This window comes from Callospermophilus lateralis, chromosome 2 (assembly GCF_048772815.1).
Source record: "Callospermophilus lateralis isolate mCalLat2 chromosome 2, mCalLat2.hap1, whole genome shotgun sequence".
NCBI lineage: Eukaryota > Metazoa > Chordata > Mammalia > Rodentia > Sciuridae > Callospermophilus > Callospermophilus lateralis.
In genome coordinates, this window is record NC_135306.1 from 205,073,025 (window position 1) to 205,093,562 (window position 20,538).

General features: G+C 43.7%; 1 protein-coding gene and 1 long non-coding RNA gene across 2 annotated transcripts; both read right to left on the bottom strand.

Moving 5' to 3' along the window:
* Nucleotides 1-340: 340 nt before the first annotated feature.
* LOC143391955 (uncharacterized) lies at nt 341-11,304 on the bottom strand. Its single transcript, XR_013090304.2, has 2 exons — nt 11,029-11,304; nt 341-1,288 (listed from the first exon to the last, which is right to left on the bottom strand). It is a non-coding gene; the product is annotated as an uncharacterized LOC143391955 (long non-coding RNA).
* A 6,480-nt stretch (nt 11,305-17,784) lies between these two features.
* On the bottom strand, nt 17,785-19,835 carry LOC143390577 (uncharacterized). The gene is made up of 2 exons (XM_076842944.2): nt 18,102-19,835; nt 17,785-17,987 (listed from the first exon to the last, which is right to left on the bottom strand). The coding sequence occupies exon 1, from the start codon at nt 19,833-19,835 to the stop codon at nt 18,654-18,656; it is 1,182 nt and encodes a 393-aa protein (XP_076699059.2). The 3' UTR covers nt 17,785-17,987; nt 18,102-18,653.
* Nucleotides 19,836-20,538: the final 703 nt, after the last annotated feature.

Below are 20,538 nucleotides of genomic sequence, written 5' to 3' on the forward strand. Positions count from 1 at the left end.
CTGTCAGTGAAGGAATGAAAATGAACTCAGAAGCCCTTTCTCTGGCCCCTTGGCCAAACCAAATCAGACAGACACGGGATTTTTTTTTTAAGAGGATGATTCTCAACTCCCGCAGTCTGATAGTCTGACAGTTAAATGATTTCAAGAGATGGACTGCACTTGATCCCTCTACACTGCCAAGGGTACCAAACAACAAATCGCTTCCCTGCCTTCCACAAACTTCATAAATAACAGACACGCTCACTTGAATAATTAGAAGAAAAAACTGTCAGCCAAGTAGTTTAAGGTGGCTTAGGTGTGGCTGGAAGCATTCTGTGTATTTTCTGAAAAGCCAAACATGTAGACAGTCAAAAATACTACTTTAATGAGCTTATAAATTTAGAGTGATGCTTCACAGCTACAGCGAGGTCTGGGGTTCAACTATTTTGTCTTTGAAATCAAAGCGGCTGCCATGAGGCATTCACCCCATTGTTTTGTCCAGGGTGGCGCGGGCTTCTTCCTGGCAGCTTGTTCTTGTACCCAGGTAACTGACCCAGACAGTTCTACCTCCAGCATTTTGTGCAGGGAAAACTAACTCTTGGTATTGGGAGATGTTTTCTGACTTCTTAGCTCTTTCCTTCCTTCCCCCTTCATCTGCTCCCAGCTTCCCAGAATGCCTCTCAGCCAATGCTGTTACCCTCAACAAACTTGAATGCTTCTCGGAAGAGATGGGCACTTGTCCTGGTCAATCCTACAAGTTCACAAGTTTCTCTAATGCTCAAGTTCAAAGCACTCTAATCTCAGTAATCATGGTTTGTTAAATGTGTTTCTAGCTTTTCCTATCTACAATATTTCTAAACAATTTAAGTGAGCTTAAAAGAGATTTACATAATGTGCCACAATTTGGCAAATGAATGTTGTACATAGTGTCTTGCTGACAGGGTAAGTCTGGTGCAGGAACACCCTGTCAGCAGCGCTGTCCCACATGCGGCTGCAGCGATTCCAACATGGCCTCCAGGGCCCCACAAGGCACCAAGGGGAAGGGCGAGGTAATGCATCTGTGATTTCCTTAGACCATGGCTGGATCTCAAGGTGCACACCTGTTCTTCCCAGTCCGTTGGCTTTTCAGAACCAATATTTGGATGCCACTTCCATATTTTCCTTTATTCCCGATCCGTGCTAGCCTGGAGACCAAGACAGAACGAGTCTTCAGATGAACACTTGGCCATCAGTTTTTCCAGAGCCCCAGGACAGTGTTGCTAATATTCATGGTTATGTGTGACCTTGCTGTCTCTCTCCACAGAACTATCTGTTAATTAAACAGACAGACAACCTTACAATTAGGTCAACTCCCTATACTCTGACTTAAGCCCTGGGTTCCTTTCTCTCCAGGATTAGAGTACTCAGAGGGAATGTCTCAATGGCCAATATGCAGAATGTTCTCCTCATGCCCCTAGAGTCAACAGCCACCCCCTGAATATCCCAGGACTTCTGGCACCTGAGCCTCTTACAGGATCTTCTGTTTTTCTGTCTCTATTGTTCTCACTGGTTTTCCTATGCTGTTGAGGATAGAATCTAAACAAAGAGAAGCCTCAACCTATGTGTGCTGGTTATGTGGATCTGGGAAAACCATCATGACATGCCAAGCATTCATGGTGCAAAAGTTCCCAGTCCCTTAGCCAAGTGCTATGACACACATCTGTAATCCCAGCAACTGGGGAGGCTGAGGCAGGAGGATCACAAATTCAAAGCCAGCCTTAGCAGCTTATCAAGGCCCTAAACAACTTATTGAGACCTGCCTCAAAATAAAAAATAAAAAGGGTTGGGATTGTTGCTCAGTGGTTCAGTCCAAACTATAATAATAATAATAATAATAATAATAATAATAATAATAATAATAATAATAATAAAAGTTTTCAATCCTACTCTCCTATCCCCAAACCAGCTGAAACACAGACAAGCCCTTGGCCAGGGTAACTTAGCTCCATTAGATATGCATCTAGAATCTGTGCTATCTCCCTCCCAACTGAATGGGTGCCCAAATGTCACCTCCCATGGCTCCTTGAGACATCACTAAGTACAGCCAAGGGGTGACAGCTTCCTTCAGGGAGCCTATCATCACCTGAGAGCGCCCACCCTTCAATCTCCCACCCTTGCAGGTGCATAGGAAAGACTCAGGAAAGAGGTGTCCTGCCATGTGGCAGCCCAGAGCCAAATGGGGAGAGTGGCCTCAGGAAGTGGGCAAGGTCTGAGAAACAGAGGAACTGCCCAAGATGCCAGCACAGGGCTGAGTTGGAAGGCTGGGTGAGAAACTGTATGACAACACAGATATGCATTCTCAGCAGTGATCAAACTCCCACTAGCTTGGCAATCTTCCTTTCTCCTCCTCCTCCTCCTCCTCCTCCTCCTCCTCCTCCTCCTCCTCCTCTTCTCTTGTCTCTCATCTCTGCAGTACCTGTTTTTCTCTGGGCACATGAAACTTTTGCTTTCTCTCTTCTTCCATCCAATTCCAAAGTGAGAGAAGTGAGGAGCAGAGTTCTCTACTCTGCCAGCTCAGATCATGAATGGATAAATTTTTCTGCTCAGACACACCAAATACAACCGATAGATGTTTTGATGGGACAGTCACAGAGTGGACAGGAAGCACAACAGTGACAAGCTGTGAAAGACACACGCCCTGCCCCTCTGAGCTTTTGTGGGATTAACAGGCCAGCATGGATATATCTGGCTTTTTGCATCTGCCTTTGTAAATGTCTGCACGAGGTCAGATTTTTCTAAATGGAAGCTCATCTCATGGCTGCTAAGCCTTGTGCTCACTGACTATGCGCTCTGCCTCTGATCTACACCTCCAGCCCCCAAAGACTCATGTCTTTTCTACTGGGTAATCAGACCCTTGATTTTCATATTATAAGACTGATTTTCCACGGATATCTCTGGTTTTTCTGTCCTCCATCCTACTAAATGCTCCAGAAGAGCTCCATATTTAAGTAAGCCAAGTATGAATCTACAGTAAAGTGGAGACCATTTTTATAAGTAAGTCTTCAACGTGTTTGCTTCAGTGAAGACTGGTATTTCTTTTCTAGAATGATCTCCACTATACTTCCCATTTTCTTCTCATCTTCGATTTTTTTTTAATTGCCAAATAAGAAGTTTGCCACCTAAACCACAAAATGGGAGATAATCAATTTCTGCCCTTGATACATCAAGAATCCTTTGGGGTTTTACAAATACAAGTAATCATTATCAAAGGATTTGAGTTATGAAGAAGGGGAAGTAGAACTATTTCAAGGAGCACAGGGATCTCTGGACCCAGCTCTGCCTCTGCTGCCGGGGTCAGGCAATTCTTAAGGAAGAGTGTGTTTAAGAAAACACACTCTTAAGAAATCATATTTTCAGAAATGAGAATTGGTGAGGGCCTTGATATGCCATCAGACAAAGGGCTGTGTTTTCTGTCCCAGAAATGCATATTATCATGGAAAATAGAGGCTATACAGGTGCCCACAGGACAGCTCTGATAAGAGGCCATTCTCTGCCATATGCAGCTCAGCAATTTCCCAGGGGCCTCCAGGTCCCCCATTCTCTCCTCTGGTTTGCACTCCCTAGACACCTGAGCTTATTGATTAAAGCAGCTGTTCAAACAAATGTCCAAACTGATCTATCTGGTTACGATTTCCATTTCTATTTTCCCCAAATCAGCCTCTTTTTTTTTTTTAAAAAAAAGAAGTAGGTTAGCAGTAAATGAACATAACTTCACCCACTATTGCCCTGCACTAAACTGGACCTTTTCAGAAAATTAAAAAGTAATTATTCCAAAAGTAGGTTTTATGGTTAAAATGAAACCACAGTCAAAAGCTATTAGAACCTAGACTTTGGGCAAACTCCAAAGAGGGCAGTGCTGGGCATCTTCTTGAGGGGGAGGGAAGGGACTAACCAAAAAAATCTTAAATGAGTATATAAAAAAGTAAGTAAAATGCTGAAACCTGTTCCGCCACCCCACTCCAGTTAGAAGGCACTTTTAACAGCATTAGGAAAGCGAAACCAGTTGTGGGTGGGGTGCAAAAGCTGCCAGGTCATCCGCCTGAAGAAACTCCAGGCTGTGCCTACATGAGCGACGTGCGGCCGCCAGGGCCGCGGGTAGGGTGCGTGGAAAGCCGCGGGCGGGGGAGGGGCAGACCGGGTGTCGGTGGTCACTGGCTCACAGCTGCGGGTGACTCGGTAGCTGCTCTAACTTGTTATCCTACAATTTGATTAAAGAACAAGCGTTTAAGAAAACACAAGCACGCACTAGCGTAGAGAAGCCCGCAGGGGCTGGGCTCCTGCACCCGGACTCCCGGAGTCGGGCCGTCGGGGCGGCGCCCTCTGCTGGGGCGCTGACGGTCTCCTGCCCCCGGCCCGGTGCGCCGCTGCCCTCTGTTGGACAAAAGGCTTTCAGCTCCACCAGGCCGTCGTTGGTTAAAGCGACACGCTAGCTACAACCCCTAGGTGGCATTAGAAAGGCACAGCCGGCTGAGCCTCGGTTTCCAGGTTTGTGAAAAGGGCGCGACGGTCATCCTTGCTCACGTCAAAGGGTCGTTCTCAGGAGCAAATGAATAAGGCCCTGCTGTTTTTACCGGTACCACGCCTGCTTCTGCCCAAACAAAATCTATTTCACTTCCCCGAGGAGATCTTTCTCCCTAGTGTCTCTTGCCGTGGGAACACAATTATGTGGCAGCTTTTTTTTTCTAGCAGCTCTAATAACTTCACTTTTTTTTTTTTTTAACTTTTTGCAGTGCTGGGGACCCAATGCAGGACCTCACACATTTCTAGCCCACACAAAATTTTTAACACAGTATTTACAGCGTTTTTTTCTTATAAACATGTATCATAATTAAATTTCCTGTCAATTATCTGTTCAGTATCTAAACCCCTGAATTCCCAGGGTCTGTCTAGCATTATGCCTACTGTGTACTAGATGCTTGATAAATACCTTTTTTTTTTTTTTTTTTTTTGGTGGCAGTTTTGGGGATGGAACCTAGGGCCTTGGCATGCTAGGCAAGCACACTACCCCTGAACCACACCCCAGCCCTTGATAAATACCTGTTGAATAAGGACAAGAAGGAATCATAGGAACTAGTGCAGGTCAGACAGAAATGGAAAGAACAAAGCAGAAATGGGGGAAATCCTATTTCAGGAGTGACAACATAAATTAATACTGAAAAACATGGGGGCAATGGCAGAATGCCTGGTTAGCATGCTCTGAGCCCTGGGTTCCAACCCAGCACCACAAAGTAAATAAATAAATAAGAAAAAATAAATAAAAAGAGCATGGATGATGGTAAAGATTTGAACTAGAGAGGTGGTGGCTGGGCAACATTATGAATGGAACAAATGCCACTGATTGTAACATATAACAATGTTAATGTTAGGTGAAATTCACCTTGATAATAAGAAAACGAAGGTGCAGAACTGCAATATAATAATTACAGTTAATAATACTTGATGATTTAGCCACTTTACAAATACTTGATGGAGACAACATAAACAGAATATTCCTATACAGTGTTTGATGTTTATACAAATGTTTTCACACAAATGATTCCACTGGTTCCTCCCAACAAGCCCACCACGGGCAGACAAGGACCAGCCAGGACACAGTCAGTCAGAAGCTGCCACTCATCGGGCCACTAACACACTCGGCTGGGAAGCTACGCCCTCCTGCTGCCCTGCCTGGAAAGGACTCCTCCAGATAGCTCCCTGGCAGCACCTGGCCTCCTTCCCACTCTGCTTCAAGTCTCCCCATCAGAAAAGCCTTCCTAAGAGCAGCCCACCTCTCCATTATTGTGCTGTCTCTCTTACCCTGCTTGATTTTTCTTCAAATATCTTTCATTCTTTTCTTTTAAATTTATTTTTATTTCTAGGTTTTAGTCGTCAATGGATCTTTATTTATATGTGGTGCTAAGAATTGAACCCAATGCCTCACACATGCTAGGCAAGTGCTCTACCACTGAGTCATAACCCCAGCCCCTCTTTTCTTTTTCTTTCTTTCTTTCTTTTTTTTTTTTTGGTCTGGTATTGGGGATGGGGTCTTGCTAAGTTGCTTGGGCCTCACTAAATTGCTGAGGCCAGCCTCAAATATGATTCTCCTGCCTCAGCCTCCTGAGTCACTGGGATTACAAATTTTTCTTCAAATTTCTTAGAACATATTACTCATTCATCATTTTTCTTTCTATAACAATGTAAGCTCCACGAGAACAGGGCCATTCATCCGTTTTGTTCTCTGTCATAATAATCCTGACTCCTGGAATGGTATCTGACAAATATAATAGGTGCTTAATAAATTTGTGTTAAATGAATGAATAAGTACTAGAACTTTGCTATGAACTTGGCCAAATCTTTTGAGGAACCTAGGTTTTTTTGCAACACAACAAAATAAAATTATAATGTGACTGAGATAAAATGCCAGCTGTTAGGAAACTATATCCAAGTTCAGGATCAGAGCTTGCCTGGGTTCCTCTCATCCCCAGCTTCTTGTTTGGGGCATCTGTCAAGAAACAATACGAGAACAGAAGAATTGGCCACAGCCCATGTCTAGGTCCCACCCTAGGCCTGCTCTTGGCAGGGAAGGGTGTCTCTGAGGAGGAAGGAGAAGGTGCCAGGCAGCGGTCAGAGTCCAGGGAGCAGCAGAGCATGACCTCACAAGATCCATGTAATCTGAGTAGAAATTACACCCAGGACCAAATTGATGTGCAACAGGAACTTTGATTAACTCTCATTCCCAGGGGAAAGCTTGCCTCTAACAAGTTGAGGCAGTGTGGTGTGACAGAGCAGTGACCCTTGCAAAACAATGAGACTCTGAGACTCAGTGGCAACCCCAGAATTGTGCCCAGTGGCCTTGGAAAACATCATGGCCAGCATCAACATTCACTTTCCTTCAGTGCCTGGATCAGGCAGCCAGGCACGAGGGAAGGTTGTCAGACGGAGTGCAAAGAGCAGACTAGGAGTCAAACCCGGGCAGCTCTAGTGTAGGTGGACTTCTTGCATCTGATGGCAGTTTACAGATTGCAGATTGGTCATTTGTCCAAACTGACAAATGGGATACACAGCCATGGGATATCTTAAAATAATTTATATCTTAAAATAATTATATGTTATATCTTAAAATAATTATTGACAAAACATTTTTGACAAATGCCTGTTTGCCAGTCCAAGCCTTACATTTTAACTTAATGGTACAGAAACATGTTTTCAACCTTTAATAAATCATAAAACTTTCTAAAGGAAATATTTCCTGGACTTTCTCTTTCTTTCTCCCTCTTTCCTCTCTCTCTGTCTGTCTCTTCTAATGCCATCTGGTTTCAAATCCTGTTACTATTTTTCTTAGTTTAAAATATTTATTTTAATGCCCAGGTGCAGTGCATGTAAAGGAAGAACAACTGTTAGAACAGTTCTTCTGGAACTGAGCACCTATAAGAAATTCTAAGCTATGTAAGCTGTGGCCCCCCAACCCCACATATACAAGCACTGTCCCATGTGGGTACGCATACATACACACATACACCCCCCCCTCAAAACTTCCTTATAACACATCCAAAGTACATAGCTCAAAATCCAAGCAAATGATTCCTTACAAACAAATTAAACAAAAACATCACAGCATACTTTGCATACTAATGATACTTTTGCCATTTTCTGAATGCTATTTGTTGGCATTTTAACCTGTGCTGGTTTCAGGAACTACAACCATTCACCTTTGTCCTGCAGGAACCACATTTAACCCTCCTCCAGCCCTGGGCACTCAAGCATGGGTGAGTATTGAGTTTTTCTCAATTCCCACAGCATGAAGGTAAAAAGCAAACAAAGTAAAACCGTGGTTGTTTTTGCCTTATATTCCCTAAAACTTGGAAAGGGCATTTGGCCATCTATGAAGACCAGGGCTTGACAGGGATTAAAGGACAGACTGGCATCTAAACCCAGCTGAGCAGCACACATTGTGGTGGAGCCCACCTGTGGGCCTGTGGAGGTGGGCAGAGGCCCCAGATAGGCTGGTGGGTTTCAGGAAGATAAGGGAGCACAGGTCCCATCTGAAGGACGTGGACAGGCAGCTCTGTCTGGAGGCTGCATGGTGCCAGTGTATTTAGATCTCCTCACTTTCCAGGAAAAGCCAGAAACTGAGTTGTTAATGTGAATCTCCACATTTTTAAAAGTTAGAAATTAGTTCTAAAATACTGTTTGAGTTGAGTGCAGTGGGACATTCCTGTAATCCAGCTCAGGAAGCTGAGGCAGGAGGATCGCAAATTCAAGGCCAGTCTCAGCAACTTAGCAAGGCCTTATCTTGAAATTAAAAGAAAAAAAAAGGAATTAGGATGTAACTCAGTGGAAAAGTCCCCTGGGTTCAGTCTCTGGTACCAAAAGTAAATAAATAAATATTTTAAAAAATATGAGCCAAACACAATACATCTATGGCCTGATATGGCACACAGGAACCTGACTGTGCACTCTTTGGAATAGTAAGTGGTTCTAGCAGGTTTCAGGCCTCAATCCACCATTCATTAACTGGTTTCTGGGTAGATACTTCACTTCCCAACCACTTAGAATTGGTGATCCAGGATGATGGAGAAGCTAGGGCGTTGATTTCCTCCAGTTCAGATCCTAACTCCACCACTTACTACCACCATATACTAGCTGGTCATTGGGATGGACTACCCTGGGCTCCAACTCCCCCCCATAAAATGCAGACAAGTTGGGCACGGTGACGCAAGGCCTGTAGGCCTAGTGGCTCAGGAGGCTGAGGCAGGAAGATTGAAAATTCAAAGCCACCCTCAGCAAAGCAAGGCACTAAGCAACTCAGATCCTGTCTCTAAATAAAATACAAAATAGGGCTGGGGGTGTGGCTCAGTGGCTGAGTGCCCCTGAGTTCAATCCCCAGTACCCCCACACAAAAAATTGCTGACAACAATACAATCCCTCCCATAGGGCTGATGTGGGATTAAATGAGGTGATGCACACAAGTGCCTTCTGTGGAGGAAGCACCTGGCAGTCATGGCAGCCACTGCTGTCATGAGCTTGGCGTCCCTTTCTCCATCTGTCCACAGCCAGTCAGCCAGTCCTGCTAAATAAGACTTCTGAAACTGTCAAATCTATCCCAGGCATGACCTTACCTTCACCCTCTCCACCCTGAACTATCACAATCATCTATTGGTCATGCATCCTGCTTTCCTGAGCAGCCTCAGGAAATCAGCTGCTACCATGTGATTCCCTCTCCCAGCTTACACTGGCATTCATTCTCCTTGTCACCTGCAGAACAAAGTCTACTTCTCTAATCAAGGCTCTCCCCAGGCTCATATCCTACCAGTATCTATAACATTTTTATGTCCCAGCCACACCCTACCCCGTTCTTGCCTTTCCTGAAAGCCATGCTGTTGATTGTCATCAAATCTCAGCAACAGTATTCTTTCTGCTTACCTTGTTTGTCCTCCATGTCAACTTTTGACCACATCTCACCCTTCTAAATCCAGACCAAAACAGTGATTTCCACCATGAAGGCTTCTCTGATTGTCCCCCTAACCAGCCCCTGCGGTAGAGCCCTCACTCCCCTGCATCTCTCCACACCTAGTGCATAGTGCCCTTTCGCCCATCTCAAAATGCCCTGTAGTCCACTTGCTGACATCTGTCAAACACAAGGTAGGGGCTGGGGATATAGCTCAGTTGGTAGAGTGCTTGTCTCACATGCACAAAGCCCTGGGTTCAATCCGCAGCACCAGGAAAAAAAAAAAGACCAAGGACAAGAACCTGACCTTTCTTTCTATTTTTTTTTTTTTTTGTACCAGGGATTAAACCCAGGGGTGTTTAACCACTGAGCCACATATCTAGTCCTTTTTAATATTTTATTTAGAGACAGGGTTTTGCTGAGGTACTTAGGGCCTCACTAAACTGCTGAGGCTGGCTTTGAACTCATGATCCTCTTGCCTCAGCCCTCCAATTTGCTGAGACATTACAGATGTGTGACAGTGAACCCAGCTGCCTTACACATTTTTTTAAAAATTTCTAGCTGGCACACAGTTAAGTTCTTGGTGTTTGCTAAATAAAATAATAAAGGCATTGTAACAAGGTCAAAGATAACATCACTTTTAATATATCCTGTTGCAAGAAATAGGGATCTTTGGGAATATACTTGTCACAAAGAATAGGAAGGGCTGAGGTTGTGGCTCAGTGGTAGAGCACTCGCCTAGTGTGTGTAAGGCCCTGGGTTTGATCCTTAGCACCACATAAAAATAAATAAAATAGGGCTGGGGATGTGGCTCAAGTGGTAGCGCGCTCGCCTGGCATGCGTGTGGCCCAGGGTTCGATCCTCAGCACCACATACAAACAAAGATGTTGTGTCCGCCGAAAACTAAAAAAAAATAAATAAATATAAAAAAAATAAAATAAAAGTATTGTGTCCAACTACAACTAAAATAAATAAATAAATAAATATTTTAAAGAAAGAAAGAATACAAAAAAAAAAAAAAGGCCCATAAAAATCACTTAAAAGAGCAGGTGCTGCAATATTCGCCTGTAATCCCAGCAAGAACTCTGGAGGCTAAGGCAGGGGATCAAAAGTTCAAGGCCATCCTGGGCAGTTTAGTGAGATTCTGTCTCAAAACAAAAATAAAAAAGGGCTGGGGATATAGCTCAGTGGTAAAATGCCCCTGGGTTCTATATCCAGTACTCCCCAACACCCAGCCAAAGAAATCAATTGAAAGCCCTCAACTTGCCAAGCGTAGTGGCACATGCCTGTAATCCCAGTGGCTCAGGAGGTTAAGGCAGGAGGATTGAAAATTCAAAGCCCACCTCAGCAAAGGCAAGGCGCTAAACAACTCAGTGAGACCCTGTCTCTAAATAAAATACAAAATAGGGCTGAGGATGTGGCTCAGTGATTGAGTACCCCTGAGTTCAATCCCTAGCACCAAAAAAAAAAAAAAAAAAAAGCCTTCAGTTCCCTGGAATGTGTGCATTTTGGTTCATTTTAGCATAAAAAAGATGTTATATTTAAAACTCTAGCTACCTAGATAGTTGAAAATATGCACTTACAGGTGGCTGGCATTTGTCACAGAGCCTTGACATTCACTTGTCTTTCTGTGGCCTCCATGGAATGCATGATTTCCCAGGTGAAAATGTCATTCAGACAAAGAACAGAAATCTGATGATTTGGATCATAATTTGTACAACGTGCCAGTCTGAGAGGTTTTCACACACGGGGTACTGCCTGAACCTTGCCCTTGTGTCCATGCAAGCCTCTTATGAGAGAGAATAATTCCTCAGCTGAAGAGTCAAGAAAGGAGGCTGAAGCCATCCTCTCTGGGAGGCACAGACCTGGGGAAGAAAATAAACATAATTGTTTTAGAATTTGTAATCTTAAAAACTTGCCACAAAGCATTCACAAAATGAATGGAAGGTTGTGACTCAACCTCATCTCCCCCTCCTCCCCCAGGCAGCACAGCAGAGCTTGCTTTGGCAGCCTGGGAAACTGATTTCTGGGGTTGGTCTAGAAGGAATGGGGGCAGCAGTTCAACAGAGAGCTTTTTGGGTGCTCTGGGGTGAGGCTCTCTGGGATGGCCTGGCTCTTGCAGTTTCTAGTTGATGCACTTGATAGAATAATGGTTCTTTTTTTTCTTAATATTTATTTTTTTAGTTGTAGTTGGACATAATACCTTTATTTTATATATTTATTTTTTATGGAGTGCTGAGGCTCAAATCCAGGGCCTCACACATGCTAGGCAAGCGCTCTACCAATGAGCCAGAACCCCAGCCCCAGACTAATGGTTCTTACTGCAAAAAGCTGTAGGAAAGATTAAATGATAAAGAACAGGTAAAGTGTTTTATCATGGTACCTATTAAATACTCTGATTATGATAAGAGTTTAGGAAATATTAGCTTTTATTATCATTCATCAAAAAGATCCTGGGCTGGGGTCGTGGCTCAGTGGTAGAGCGCTTGCCTCGCAAGTGTGAGGCACTGGGTTCGATCCTCAGCACCACATATAAATAAAAAATAAAATAAAGATATTTTGTCCATCTGCTAAAAAAATTTTTTTTTAAATTCTGCTACTAGGCTTGAGCTACATGGAGTTTATCTTTACAACTTCATCTATTCTTAGTATCTCTATTGTCCATCTATAGGAACTGAAGAAGGAGAAAGCATTCAACTTCTCACCAAGGAAAAGGCAGAAAGAGTGGAGATGGAGAGAAAAAAAGAGGCCACATCCACATAAAGGCTGGCCCTGCAACTGGCTCTGGCATAAAAATAGATCTGGACTCCAGTGGCTGCACTGGAAGGAAGGAAACAAAGAGCGCCTTCAGTCTACCACATAGTAGAGAGCAAATCCTAGGCCTGGACAAACCTCAAGTTCAAGTGTGGAATAAAGACATTTTCAGACTTTGGGGCCTTCGAAAACAAGAGGCATTCTCAGAAACAGGGTAAATTATTACAGTGATTTTTTTTTCAATAGATGTTAAATGATACTAAGACTAGTAAAGCCACTGAATGTGAAGGATTCATTCATTCCACAATACATCCTGAATGCCTACTATGTGCTGGTCATTCAGCAGGCCAGAACAGGTCCCCAAAGACACTTGCTACTGCTCCATGGAATTTACTTTATAGTAACAAACAACTACAGGAGGAAACTGAATCAAAGAGGAGAGTGACAGAGAAAGAAAAATGAGGATCCTGAACTCCAACTTTCAGTTGAAAAACTACAGGAATTACAGCAGGTAGAAGATGGAACCACCTGCCATCCTCAGAACCCACTCAGATAAATCCAGAAGGTGGAACTGGCCTGGGCTGGGCATGAGGCTGCGTGCCTGTAACCCCAGCTTTTCAGGAGGCTGAGACAGGAACATCTCAAGTTCAAGGTCAGCCTAGGCAACCTAGGGAGACCCTATACAAAATTTTTTTTAAAAGGGAGGGGACCTGGATGGTATAGTTCAGTGGTAGAGCATTTACCTTGTTACATACAAGCCCTGGACATACTCAATCCCTGGCACCAAAGAGAAAGAGAAAAAAAATGCCTGGATTCCTGAAAAAAGTCAAACTGTTAAAAACAAGACAAGAGATAGACTTGTGTAGATTAAAAGAGTTAACAGGAGCTGAGGGTACCTCCATGGTTGAGTGTGTTTAGCATATATGCAAGGCCCTGGGTTCCATCCCAGCTCCTAAATAAATAAATGTTAACAATCTCATCCAACTAGTAAACCCTTGAGTATATCCTGAGCCAACAAAAGCAGTTTTTTGTTTGTGGTACTGGGGATTGAGCCCAGGGGTACTTTACCATTGAGCCACATCCCCAACCATTTTTGTTTTTTATTTTGAGACAGGGTATCACTAGGTTGCTGAGGCTGGTCTCAAGGTGATTCTCCTGCATCAGCCTCCTGAGCCACTGGGATTATAGGCATGTGTCATTGGTCCCAGCTTCATTGTTTTAATCTTTCTATTTTTCCATATAAATGAAAACATTCAAAAGGTGATATGCCTGTAGTTCCAGCTACTGGGGAGACTAAGGTAAAAGATCTCTCAAGTGTGGGAATTGGAGGCCAGATTGGGCTACAAAGTGAGACCCAGTCTCAAAAAACAATAACATCCAGGCATGGTTCCTCACACCTGTTATCCCAGCAGATCAGGAGGCTGAGGCAGAAGGATCACAAGTTCAAAGCCAGCCTCAGCAATTTAGTGAGGCACTACATAACTTAATGAGACCCTGTCACAATAGTACAATGACTTGTTTTATGTTAACTATTCTCACATAGGAAAAATCATTAAGAGGAAAAGCAAGGTGCTGCAATGTGGCAGACTGAATGCATTCATGTATTTATCTCTAAACCCCAGTTAGATGAAAATAAAGAAATAAAAATGAGACTGGGGTTGTGGGTCAGCGGCAGAGCACTCGCCTCGCACGTGCGAGACCCTGGGTTCGATCCTTAGCACCACATAAAAATCAATAAACAAAGTAAAGTTATTGTGTCCAACTACAACTAAAAAATAAATATTAAAAAAAGAAAGAAAAATATTATAAACCCACAAAACAATGAGATGGATTAGAGATGTCAACCAGCTTTGGAAGATGGAGTGAAACTAATAGCCCAGTAGAAGATACTTCGACTCCAATGCCTAAAGAGAGCCTGGGGATATGACTTAGTTGGTAGAGTGCTTGCCTTGCATGCACAAGACTCTGGGTTCAATCCCCAGCAACACACACACACACACTCAAATGCCTAAAGAGGAGAATGTATGCAAAAAATATAACAGTCATCTTTCACCAATGTTCAGGACCTGGAGAGACCAAACACCTCTGATAGAACAAGGACATGGAGCTGGAAGCAGGAAAACTGTTTAGAAATCTGTACATAAAGCAATTAAATGTGGCGCAGTGGTACATGCCTGTAATCCCAGCATCTTGGGAGGCTAAGGCAGGAGGATCGCAAGTTCAAGGCCAGCCTCAGCAATTAAGGGAGATCCTGTCTCAAAATAAAAAATAAAAAGGGATGGGGATATGGCTCAGTGATTAAGTGACCTGGATTCAATTCCCAGTACCAAAAAAAAAAAAAAAATTAAATTCACAAATCCCCTCCCCAACCTTTTTTTTTTTTTTTTAACCATTGAGCTGAAAACATAAAAACTGGGATAAAATGTATATATCTTACTACATCTACATCTACAGCCCTATACCCCCTTCCCTATTGCTACAATCTCAACATTGTGGCCCCATAAGTATTCCCCCATGCAGGTAACTGGAAAATTCTCTGGAGAAACCAAATAGTCCATATAATACGATCTACACATTCTGACACTTGGGGGTACCCAGAAAAAAAATCTGCTTGTCCCAGTCACCCACAATAGGGTGAAGCTCATCAATCAACATGCCCCATCTATGTGAATAGTTTCCAATTAGCTCTGCTTAATATCTCAGTATCAAATATGAAAAGCAATCTGTTGAAGAAAATCTCCAACAGCATACATACTCTTCAAAAGAAAAAAATGGGAGGCAAAATCAGGGGAAACAGTGTGAAAAACAGAAAAAATATAGTTCATGTAGTAAAACCTAACAGACTCTATCAATTCATTTTTTTCTCCCTTCCTCTCCCTAAGAGAGCTAAGAGAATATGTACACAAAACAAGAGGACAATGCTATACACACACACACACTCTCTCTCACACACACACAATAGAAACAGTGACAACAATTTAAAATTTAAACATTAAAATTCAAAAACTCATGGGGCTGGGGTTGTGGCTCAGAGGTAGAGTGCTCGCCTACCATGCATGAGGTACTGGGTTCGATCCTCAGCACCACATAAAAATGAAATAAAGATATTGTGTCCACCTATACCTAAAAAATAAATATTTTTAAAAAATAAAATTCAAAAATTCAATAGAAAGGATAAGGTTAATAAAATGTTCCAACATCAACAGAAAATGGGATGTGGGAGGGCCGTCGCGCTGAGTGACCAGCATTTCTTCTAATCAGTGGAGGCTCTGTGGGTCATTTTCATAGTGATCTGGCCACATTCATAGTGGCCCAGGACACTGCCCGATCCTTGATCCTTGAAATAGCAGAATGTGTCTTCATGCATAGGCGTGCCTTCCTGCAGCCCCAGGGGTCAAGCTACGCTCACCTGTCCCTTTGTGATATTACCCCCTTGCCCTGTTTGGGATAGAATGTTCCATGGAAATACCCTTTGTGTGTCCCCTTCTCTTGTTCTGCCTTTGGGTGTAGCCTTCCTAGATGTCAGTCAACCTGCTGACAGCAGACATCATGAAGTTAGACTCAGCCCCCTGAAACAGACCCCTGGCCTCATTTGAATGGCTTCTTCTCAATAAAAGGGTCAGCATGTGTTGGCTCTCTCTCGCTCTCTCTTTCTGTGGACCCTTAAGGTCAGAGGAGCCGTCACAGGACCCCTAAAGAAAAAGGTATCTCTGTCTCTTGTGTGGTTATTTCATGCAGCCCAAGTTCCCCTGGAGTGATCCTGAGTGTTTAGTGTCGAGGAACGCAGCAGGGATGAGTATATAGGTTTAGCCATGAAGTGACAGAAAACAGGTAATTTTCATGGGAAAGAAAAATATATCCTTACAGTCAAAAGAACACCCAGATGCAATGCCATATGCCTGTAATCCCAGTGACTCAGGAGGCTGTCAGAAGGATCTTAAGGTCAAGGCTCAAGGCCAGCCTCAGCAAATTAGCAAGGCCCTCAACAACTTAGCAAGACTCTGTCTTAAAATTAAAAAAAAAAAAAAATTAAAGACCTAAGGATGTAGATCAGTGGTAACGCACCCCTAGTTTCAACCCCCAGTACCTTAAAAAAAAAAAAAAACAAAACAGCAACATCTTGAACATCTTGAACAACATCTTGAACAGCAACATTTGGAGTTAGAAGATAGTGTTAGAAGTTAAAATTCTATGGGAAAAATATTCCTAACCTAGAATCTATACCTAGCTAAACTATTAATCAAATATGAGAAAAGTATAATATTTTCAGACAGATTCAGTTATCACAAAGTTTACCTCCCATGGTCCCTTTTTTGGAAGCCATTAGATGATGCAGTTGACTAAGAATAAGGGAGTAAAATAAGCATTTTAATTTAAACATTTTGAAGGATGGAAGGAAGAAGGAAGGAAGGAAAGAAAGGAGGGGGGCAGGGAGAGATGAGAGAGAAAGGAAGAAGAGGAGGAAGAAGAGGAGAGAGGGGGAAACAAGGACTATTGATTTTCTATTAGATTAGACTACATGAACAAAAATATGGCAAGGGGTTTAATGATCTTCTGGAGTCTTTGGGACAAATTACCCAAGAGTATGCAGAAAATATAATCAATAACACCAGCTATTATATGTTTGTGTTATGATATTTGTTAGGATAAAGTTTCTACTCAGAAATTTGGCAGACTTTTAAAAGTACACAGAGGAGAAAAATGGTAAAGTGTTTCTTTCATCCTATTTCTGCTTTTAGCCACCTCTTACATTCTTGCCCAAGAGACAAACAATTCAACAGACCAAGTTAAGACTTGGACTTAACATTGAAGTCTTCACATTAGACACTGAGGCACTGGGTTCGATTCTCAGCACTGCATATAAATAAAGAAAAATAATAAAGGTCCATTGACAACTAAAAAAATATTTAAAAAAAAAATCAAAGATAGGGGCTGGGGTTTTAGCTCAGCAGTAGAGCGCTTGCCTAGCACGTGTGAGGCCCTGGGTTCAATCCTCAGCACTACATAAAAATAAATAAAGGTATTATGTCCAATTACAATTAAAAAATAAATATTAAAAAAGAAGTCAAAAGGCTGGGGATGTGGCTTAAGTGGCAATGCACTTGCCTGGCATGCGCGGGGAGCTGGGTTCGATCCTCAACACCACATAAAAATAAAAAATAAAAAGATATTGTGCCCACCTAACTAAAACTAAAAAAATAAATACATAAATAAGAAGTCAAAGATAGAAACAAAAAGCAGGGGACTAGGGTTGTGGCTCAGCGGTAGAGTGCTCGCCTAGCATGTGCAAGGCCCTGAGTTCGATCCTCAGCACCACATAAAAATAAATAAGTGTATTGTGTCCAACTACAACTAAAAAATAATTGTTTTTTGCATTTTTTAATTTGTTTTAATTAGTTACACATAACAGTACAATGATCTTGACATATCATACATTTGAATCAGATGGGATATAATTTCTCATTTTTCTGAGTGTACAGGTTGTAAAAAATAAATATAAAAAAAACTAAATATTCTGCTGGACACAATGGCACAAGAAAGAAAGAAAGAAAGAAAGAAAGAAAGAAAAAGAAAGAGCGAGCAGGTACAAATAACTGAACTAACCTCATCTCAACCATAGGTAATTCAAATTTGGGGTGGAGGTCGGGGTACCCTGTGGACATACTGGCCCTGCTAAAGTAGGTTAAACAGTGCAGCCCAGCAATCATTCTGGGTACAACTCTGGTGCTATTTAGAAGATCCATAAGGATGAATTTGATCCAGATGTGTCTAGGACTCTTCAAGAGGCCTGTCACAGTAGATGGTAAAACTGGCTTCATGGGAGTGGCCAGTACAGAAATAGTGAAGGAAGTAAATTTAAAACCAACAAACATAACCATCATTATGAAATATGGCATCTTACTTTTTGAGTTTTTTCCCTTTCATTTGCTCATCTCCTCTTCACTTGCTTTTGTAACTTTGGAGCCACTCATTCTTCAGGATCCATTTTCATTTTGCTTACTCCAAGCCTGCTGCTTCTTCCACAGCCCTCGATATCTATCCTTTATCCTGTTGTAATTCTTCTCATCAGGCCATGCCTGCATATTGTCTCCCTAATTATGTGTCAGATGAAATCCTTCTAGCCCATCCTAAAGCCACTTCTCAAAGAGCTATTTAAGAACCCCAAATCCAATTTTCTTCTATCATTACCAAATCTATTCTTTCTCCTCAGAATGTTCTTATTTTCCTCTTTACCACTATTTTTTTTCCCTTTCCACTGGTACTGGCTCTGCCTTCATGTCCAGTGGCTCTGCTCCATTCCCACATCCTTCTTTCTAGACTCTTCTTTCTTCACTCTTCTTTACCCCTTCAAGATCAATAATGTCTCTAATAATGACTCTAATGTCTCCTCTTTGACTTTCAATAGTTCCCCTACCTGGATATCTCCTTTTTTAGCTGCAATCCTTCATCTGCCTCATCCACTGGGACCTTCCCCTGTAATATTTTTCTCTTCCATAGAAACAAATTCATCAGTAATATCTTTCACTTCATGAACGCTATCCTCATCAATTTCTTTTCCTTCCTCAATCCCTTCTAGTTCTTCATCTCTCACTTTTGTACTTTCAGGAGGAATTTCCATCTCCTCATCTGTAAATTCTATCCCTCTTTCATCACTAGTAATTTCTATCACTCTTTCAATGTTCTCTTCACTTCTGTTCAGTTTTTCTCCATTAGATTCCAGTTTCTCTTCACTTGACCCCGCTTTAACTCCAATGGATCTCGAATCCTCTCCATCAGTCCTTGGTTTCTCTTCACTGGACCTTAGTTTCTCTCTACTCAACCTCATCTTCTCTCCACTGGACCCCCGCTTCTCTCTCCGGTACACTGGGTTCTCTCCACTGGACCCCCGCTTCTCTCCGCTGTACACTGGCTTCTCTGCAGTGGACCCCCGCTTCTCTGCAGTGGACCCCCGCTTCTCTGCAGTGGACCCCCGCTTCTCTACAGTGGACCCCCGCTTCTCTACAGTGGACCCCTGTTTCTCTCCCCTGGACTCCCGCTTCTCTCCACTCAACTTCTGCCCCTCGTTCTGCTGCAATTGATAGTCTCTGGATCTCAAGTCCTCTCCACTGGTCCCCACATTATTCCCAGTAGACGTGGGCATCTCTTCAGACAGAGACCCCTTCCTAGACTCTGCGGTCATCCCTGCAACGTTAGATTCAGCTTCAATTTTGCGTTTGACGTCTTGTTTTCCCCAAATCTCTCTTGCAGAATCCTGCAACGCGTCTGCTGTACTACTGCCGGTCCCTTCCTGACTCAGGCCTGCCTTCTCTTTCAAGACGGCCTTTCCCACACTTTCTGGTCGCAAGTTCTCAGGACCAACCCTCGGGTCCCGCGTTCTAGGCTTTTGCGTCTTTCTGCCCAGAAGCTCCACCCTCTTTCCAATCACGATAAGCCCGTTCCAGGGCACCCACATTTTCACTTTCTCTCGCTGCACCTGCGCCCTCTTGCAGCCCCGCTCCGGCGAATGCCAGCGGATGGAGGCCTGAACAGCGCCTCCTGGGGTGAGGGCCTTGCTGAGCCGCCTCAACTGATTGTTCAGCCGCTCCCTCGCGCCCCTGAGCGAAATTATTAACGGAATCCCTTTCTGCTCAGACATCGCCACCTGACCTGGCCGGTGGCCCACTGGCTCCACTCCGGGGAATCATTCCCTAACCCTCCCTCCCGCCCCTCCCGCCCCGCCCCGCCCGCCGCCCCACCCACCGCCCCACCCACCGCCTCACCCACCGCCTCACCTACCGCCTGGAAGGCGCGAGACCGAGTTAGTGCGCACGCGCAAAACGCGCGCGTGGCTGTTGGAAGCGGGGCCGGAACCGCTACGAGCCGGAGTCCACCAGCCCCGGGGGCGGGGGATGGGGCGGCGGCCGTGACTCGTGACGTCCCAGGCCCTGAAGTGTGACCGAGGCCCTGAAGTGTGACCGAGGCCCTGAAGTGTGACCGAGGCCCTGAAGTGTGACCGAGGCCCTGAAGTGCTCGTTTATCACCCGCCTTCTTTCGGTTCCGCGCTGCCCCTTAAAAGCCCGGCTTGGGATCTCTCTCTCTCTCTCTCTCTCTCTCTCTCCCTCTCCCTCCCTCTCCCTCTCCCTCTCCCTCTCCCTCTCTCTCTCTCTCTCTCTCTCTCTCTCTCTCTCTCTCTCTCTCACACACACACACACACACACACACACACACACACATACCAAAAAAAAAAAAAAAAAAGACTTGGGCGTTATTGCCAATGGAGTCCCGCAAGCTCGACCTGCTACCCAATCGGAAGGCGCAGCTGCCCGGGACAGGGTGGGAATCACCAGGCCGGGAGGGGG

Coding starts and splice junctions, on each gene's coding strand:
- LOC143390577 (XM_076842944.2), bottom strand. CDS start 19,835: ATGTCTGAGCAGAAAGGGATTCCGTTAATAATTTCGCTCAGGGGCGCG.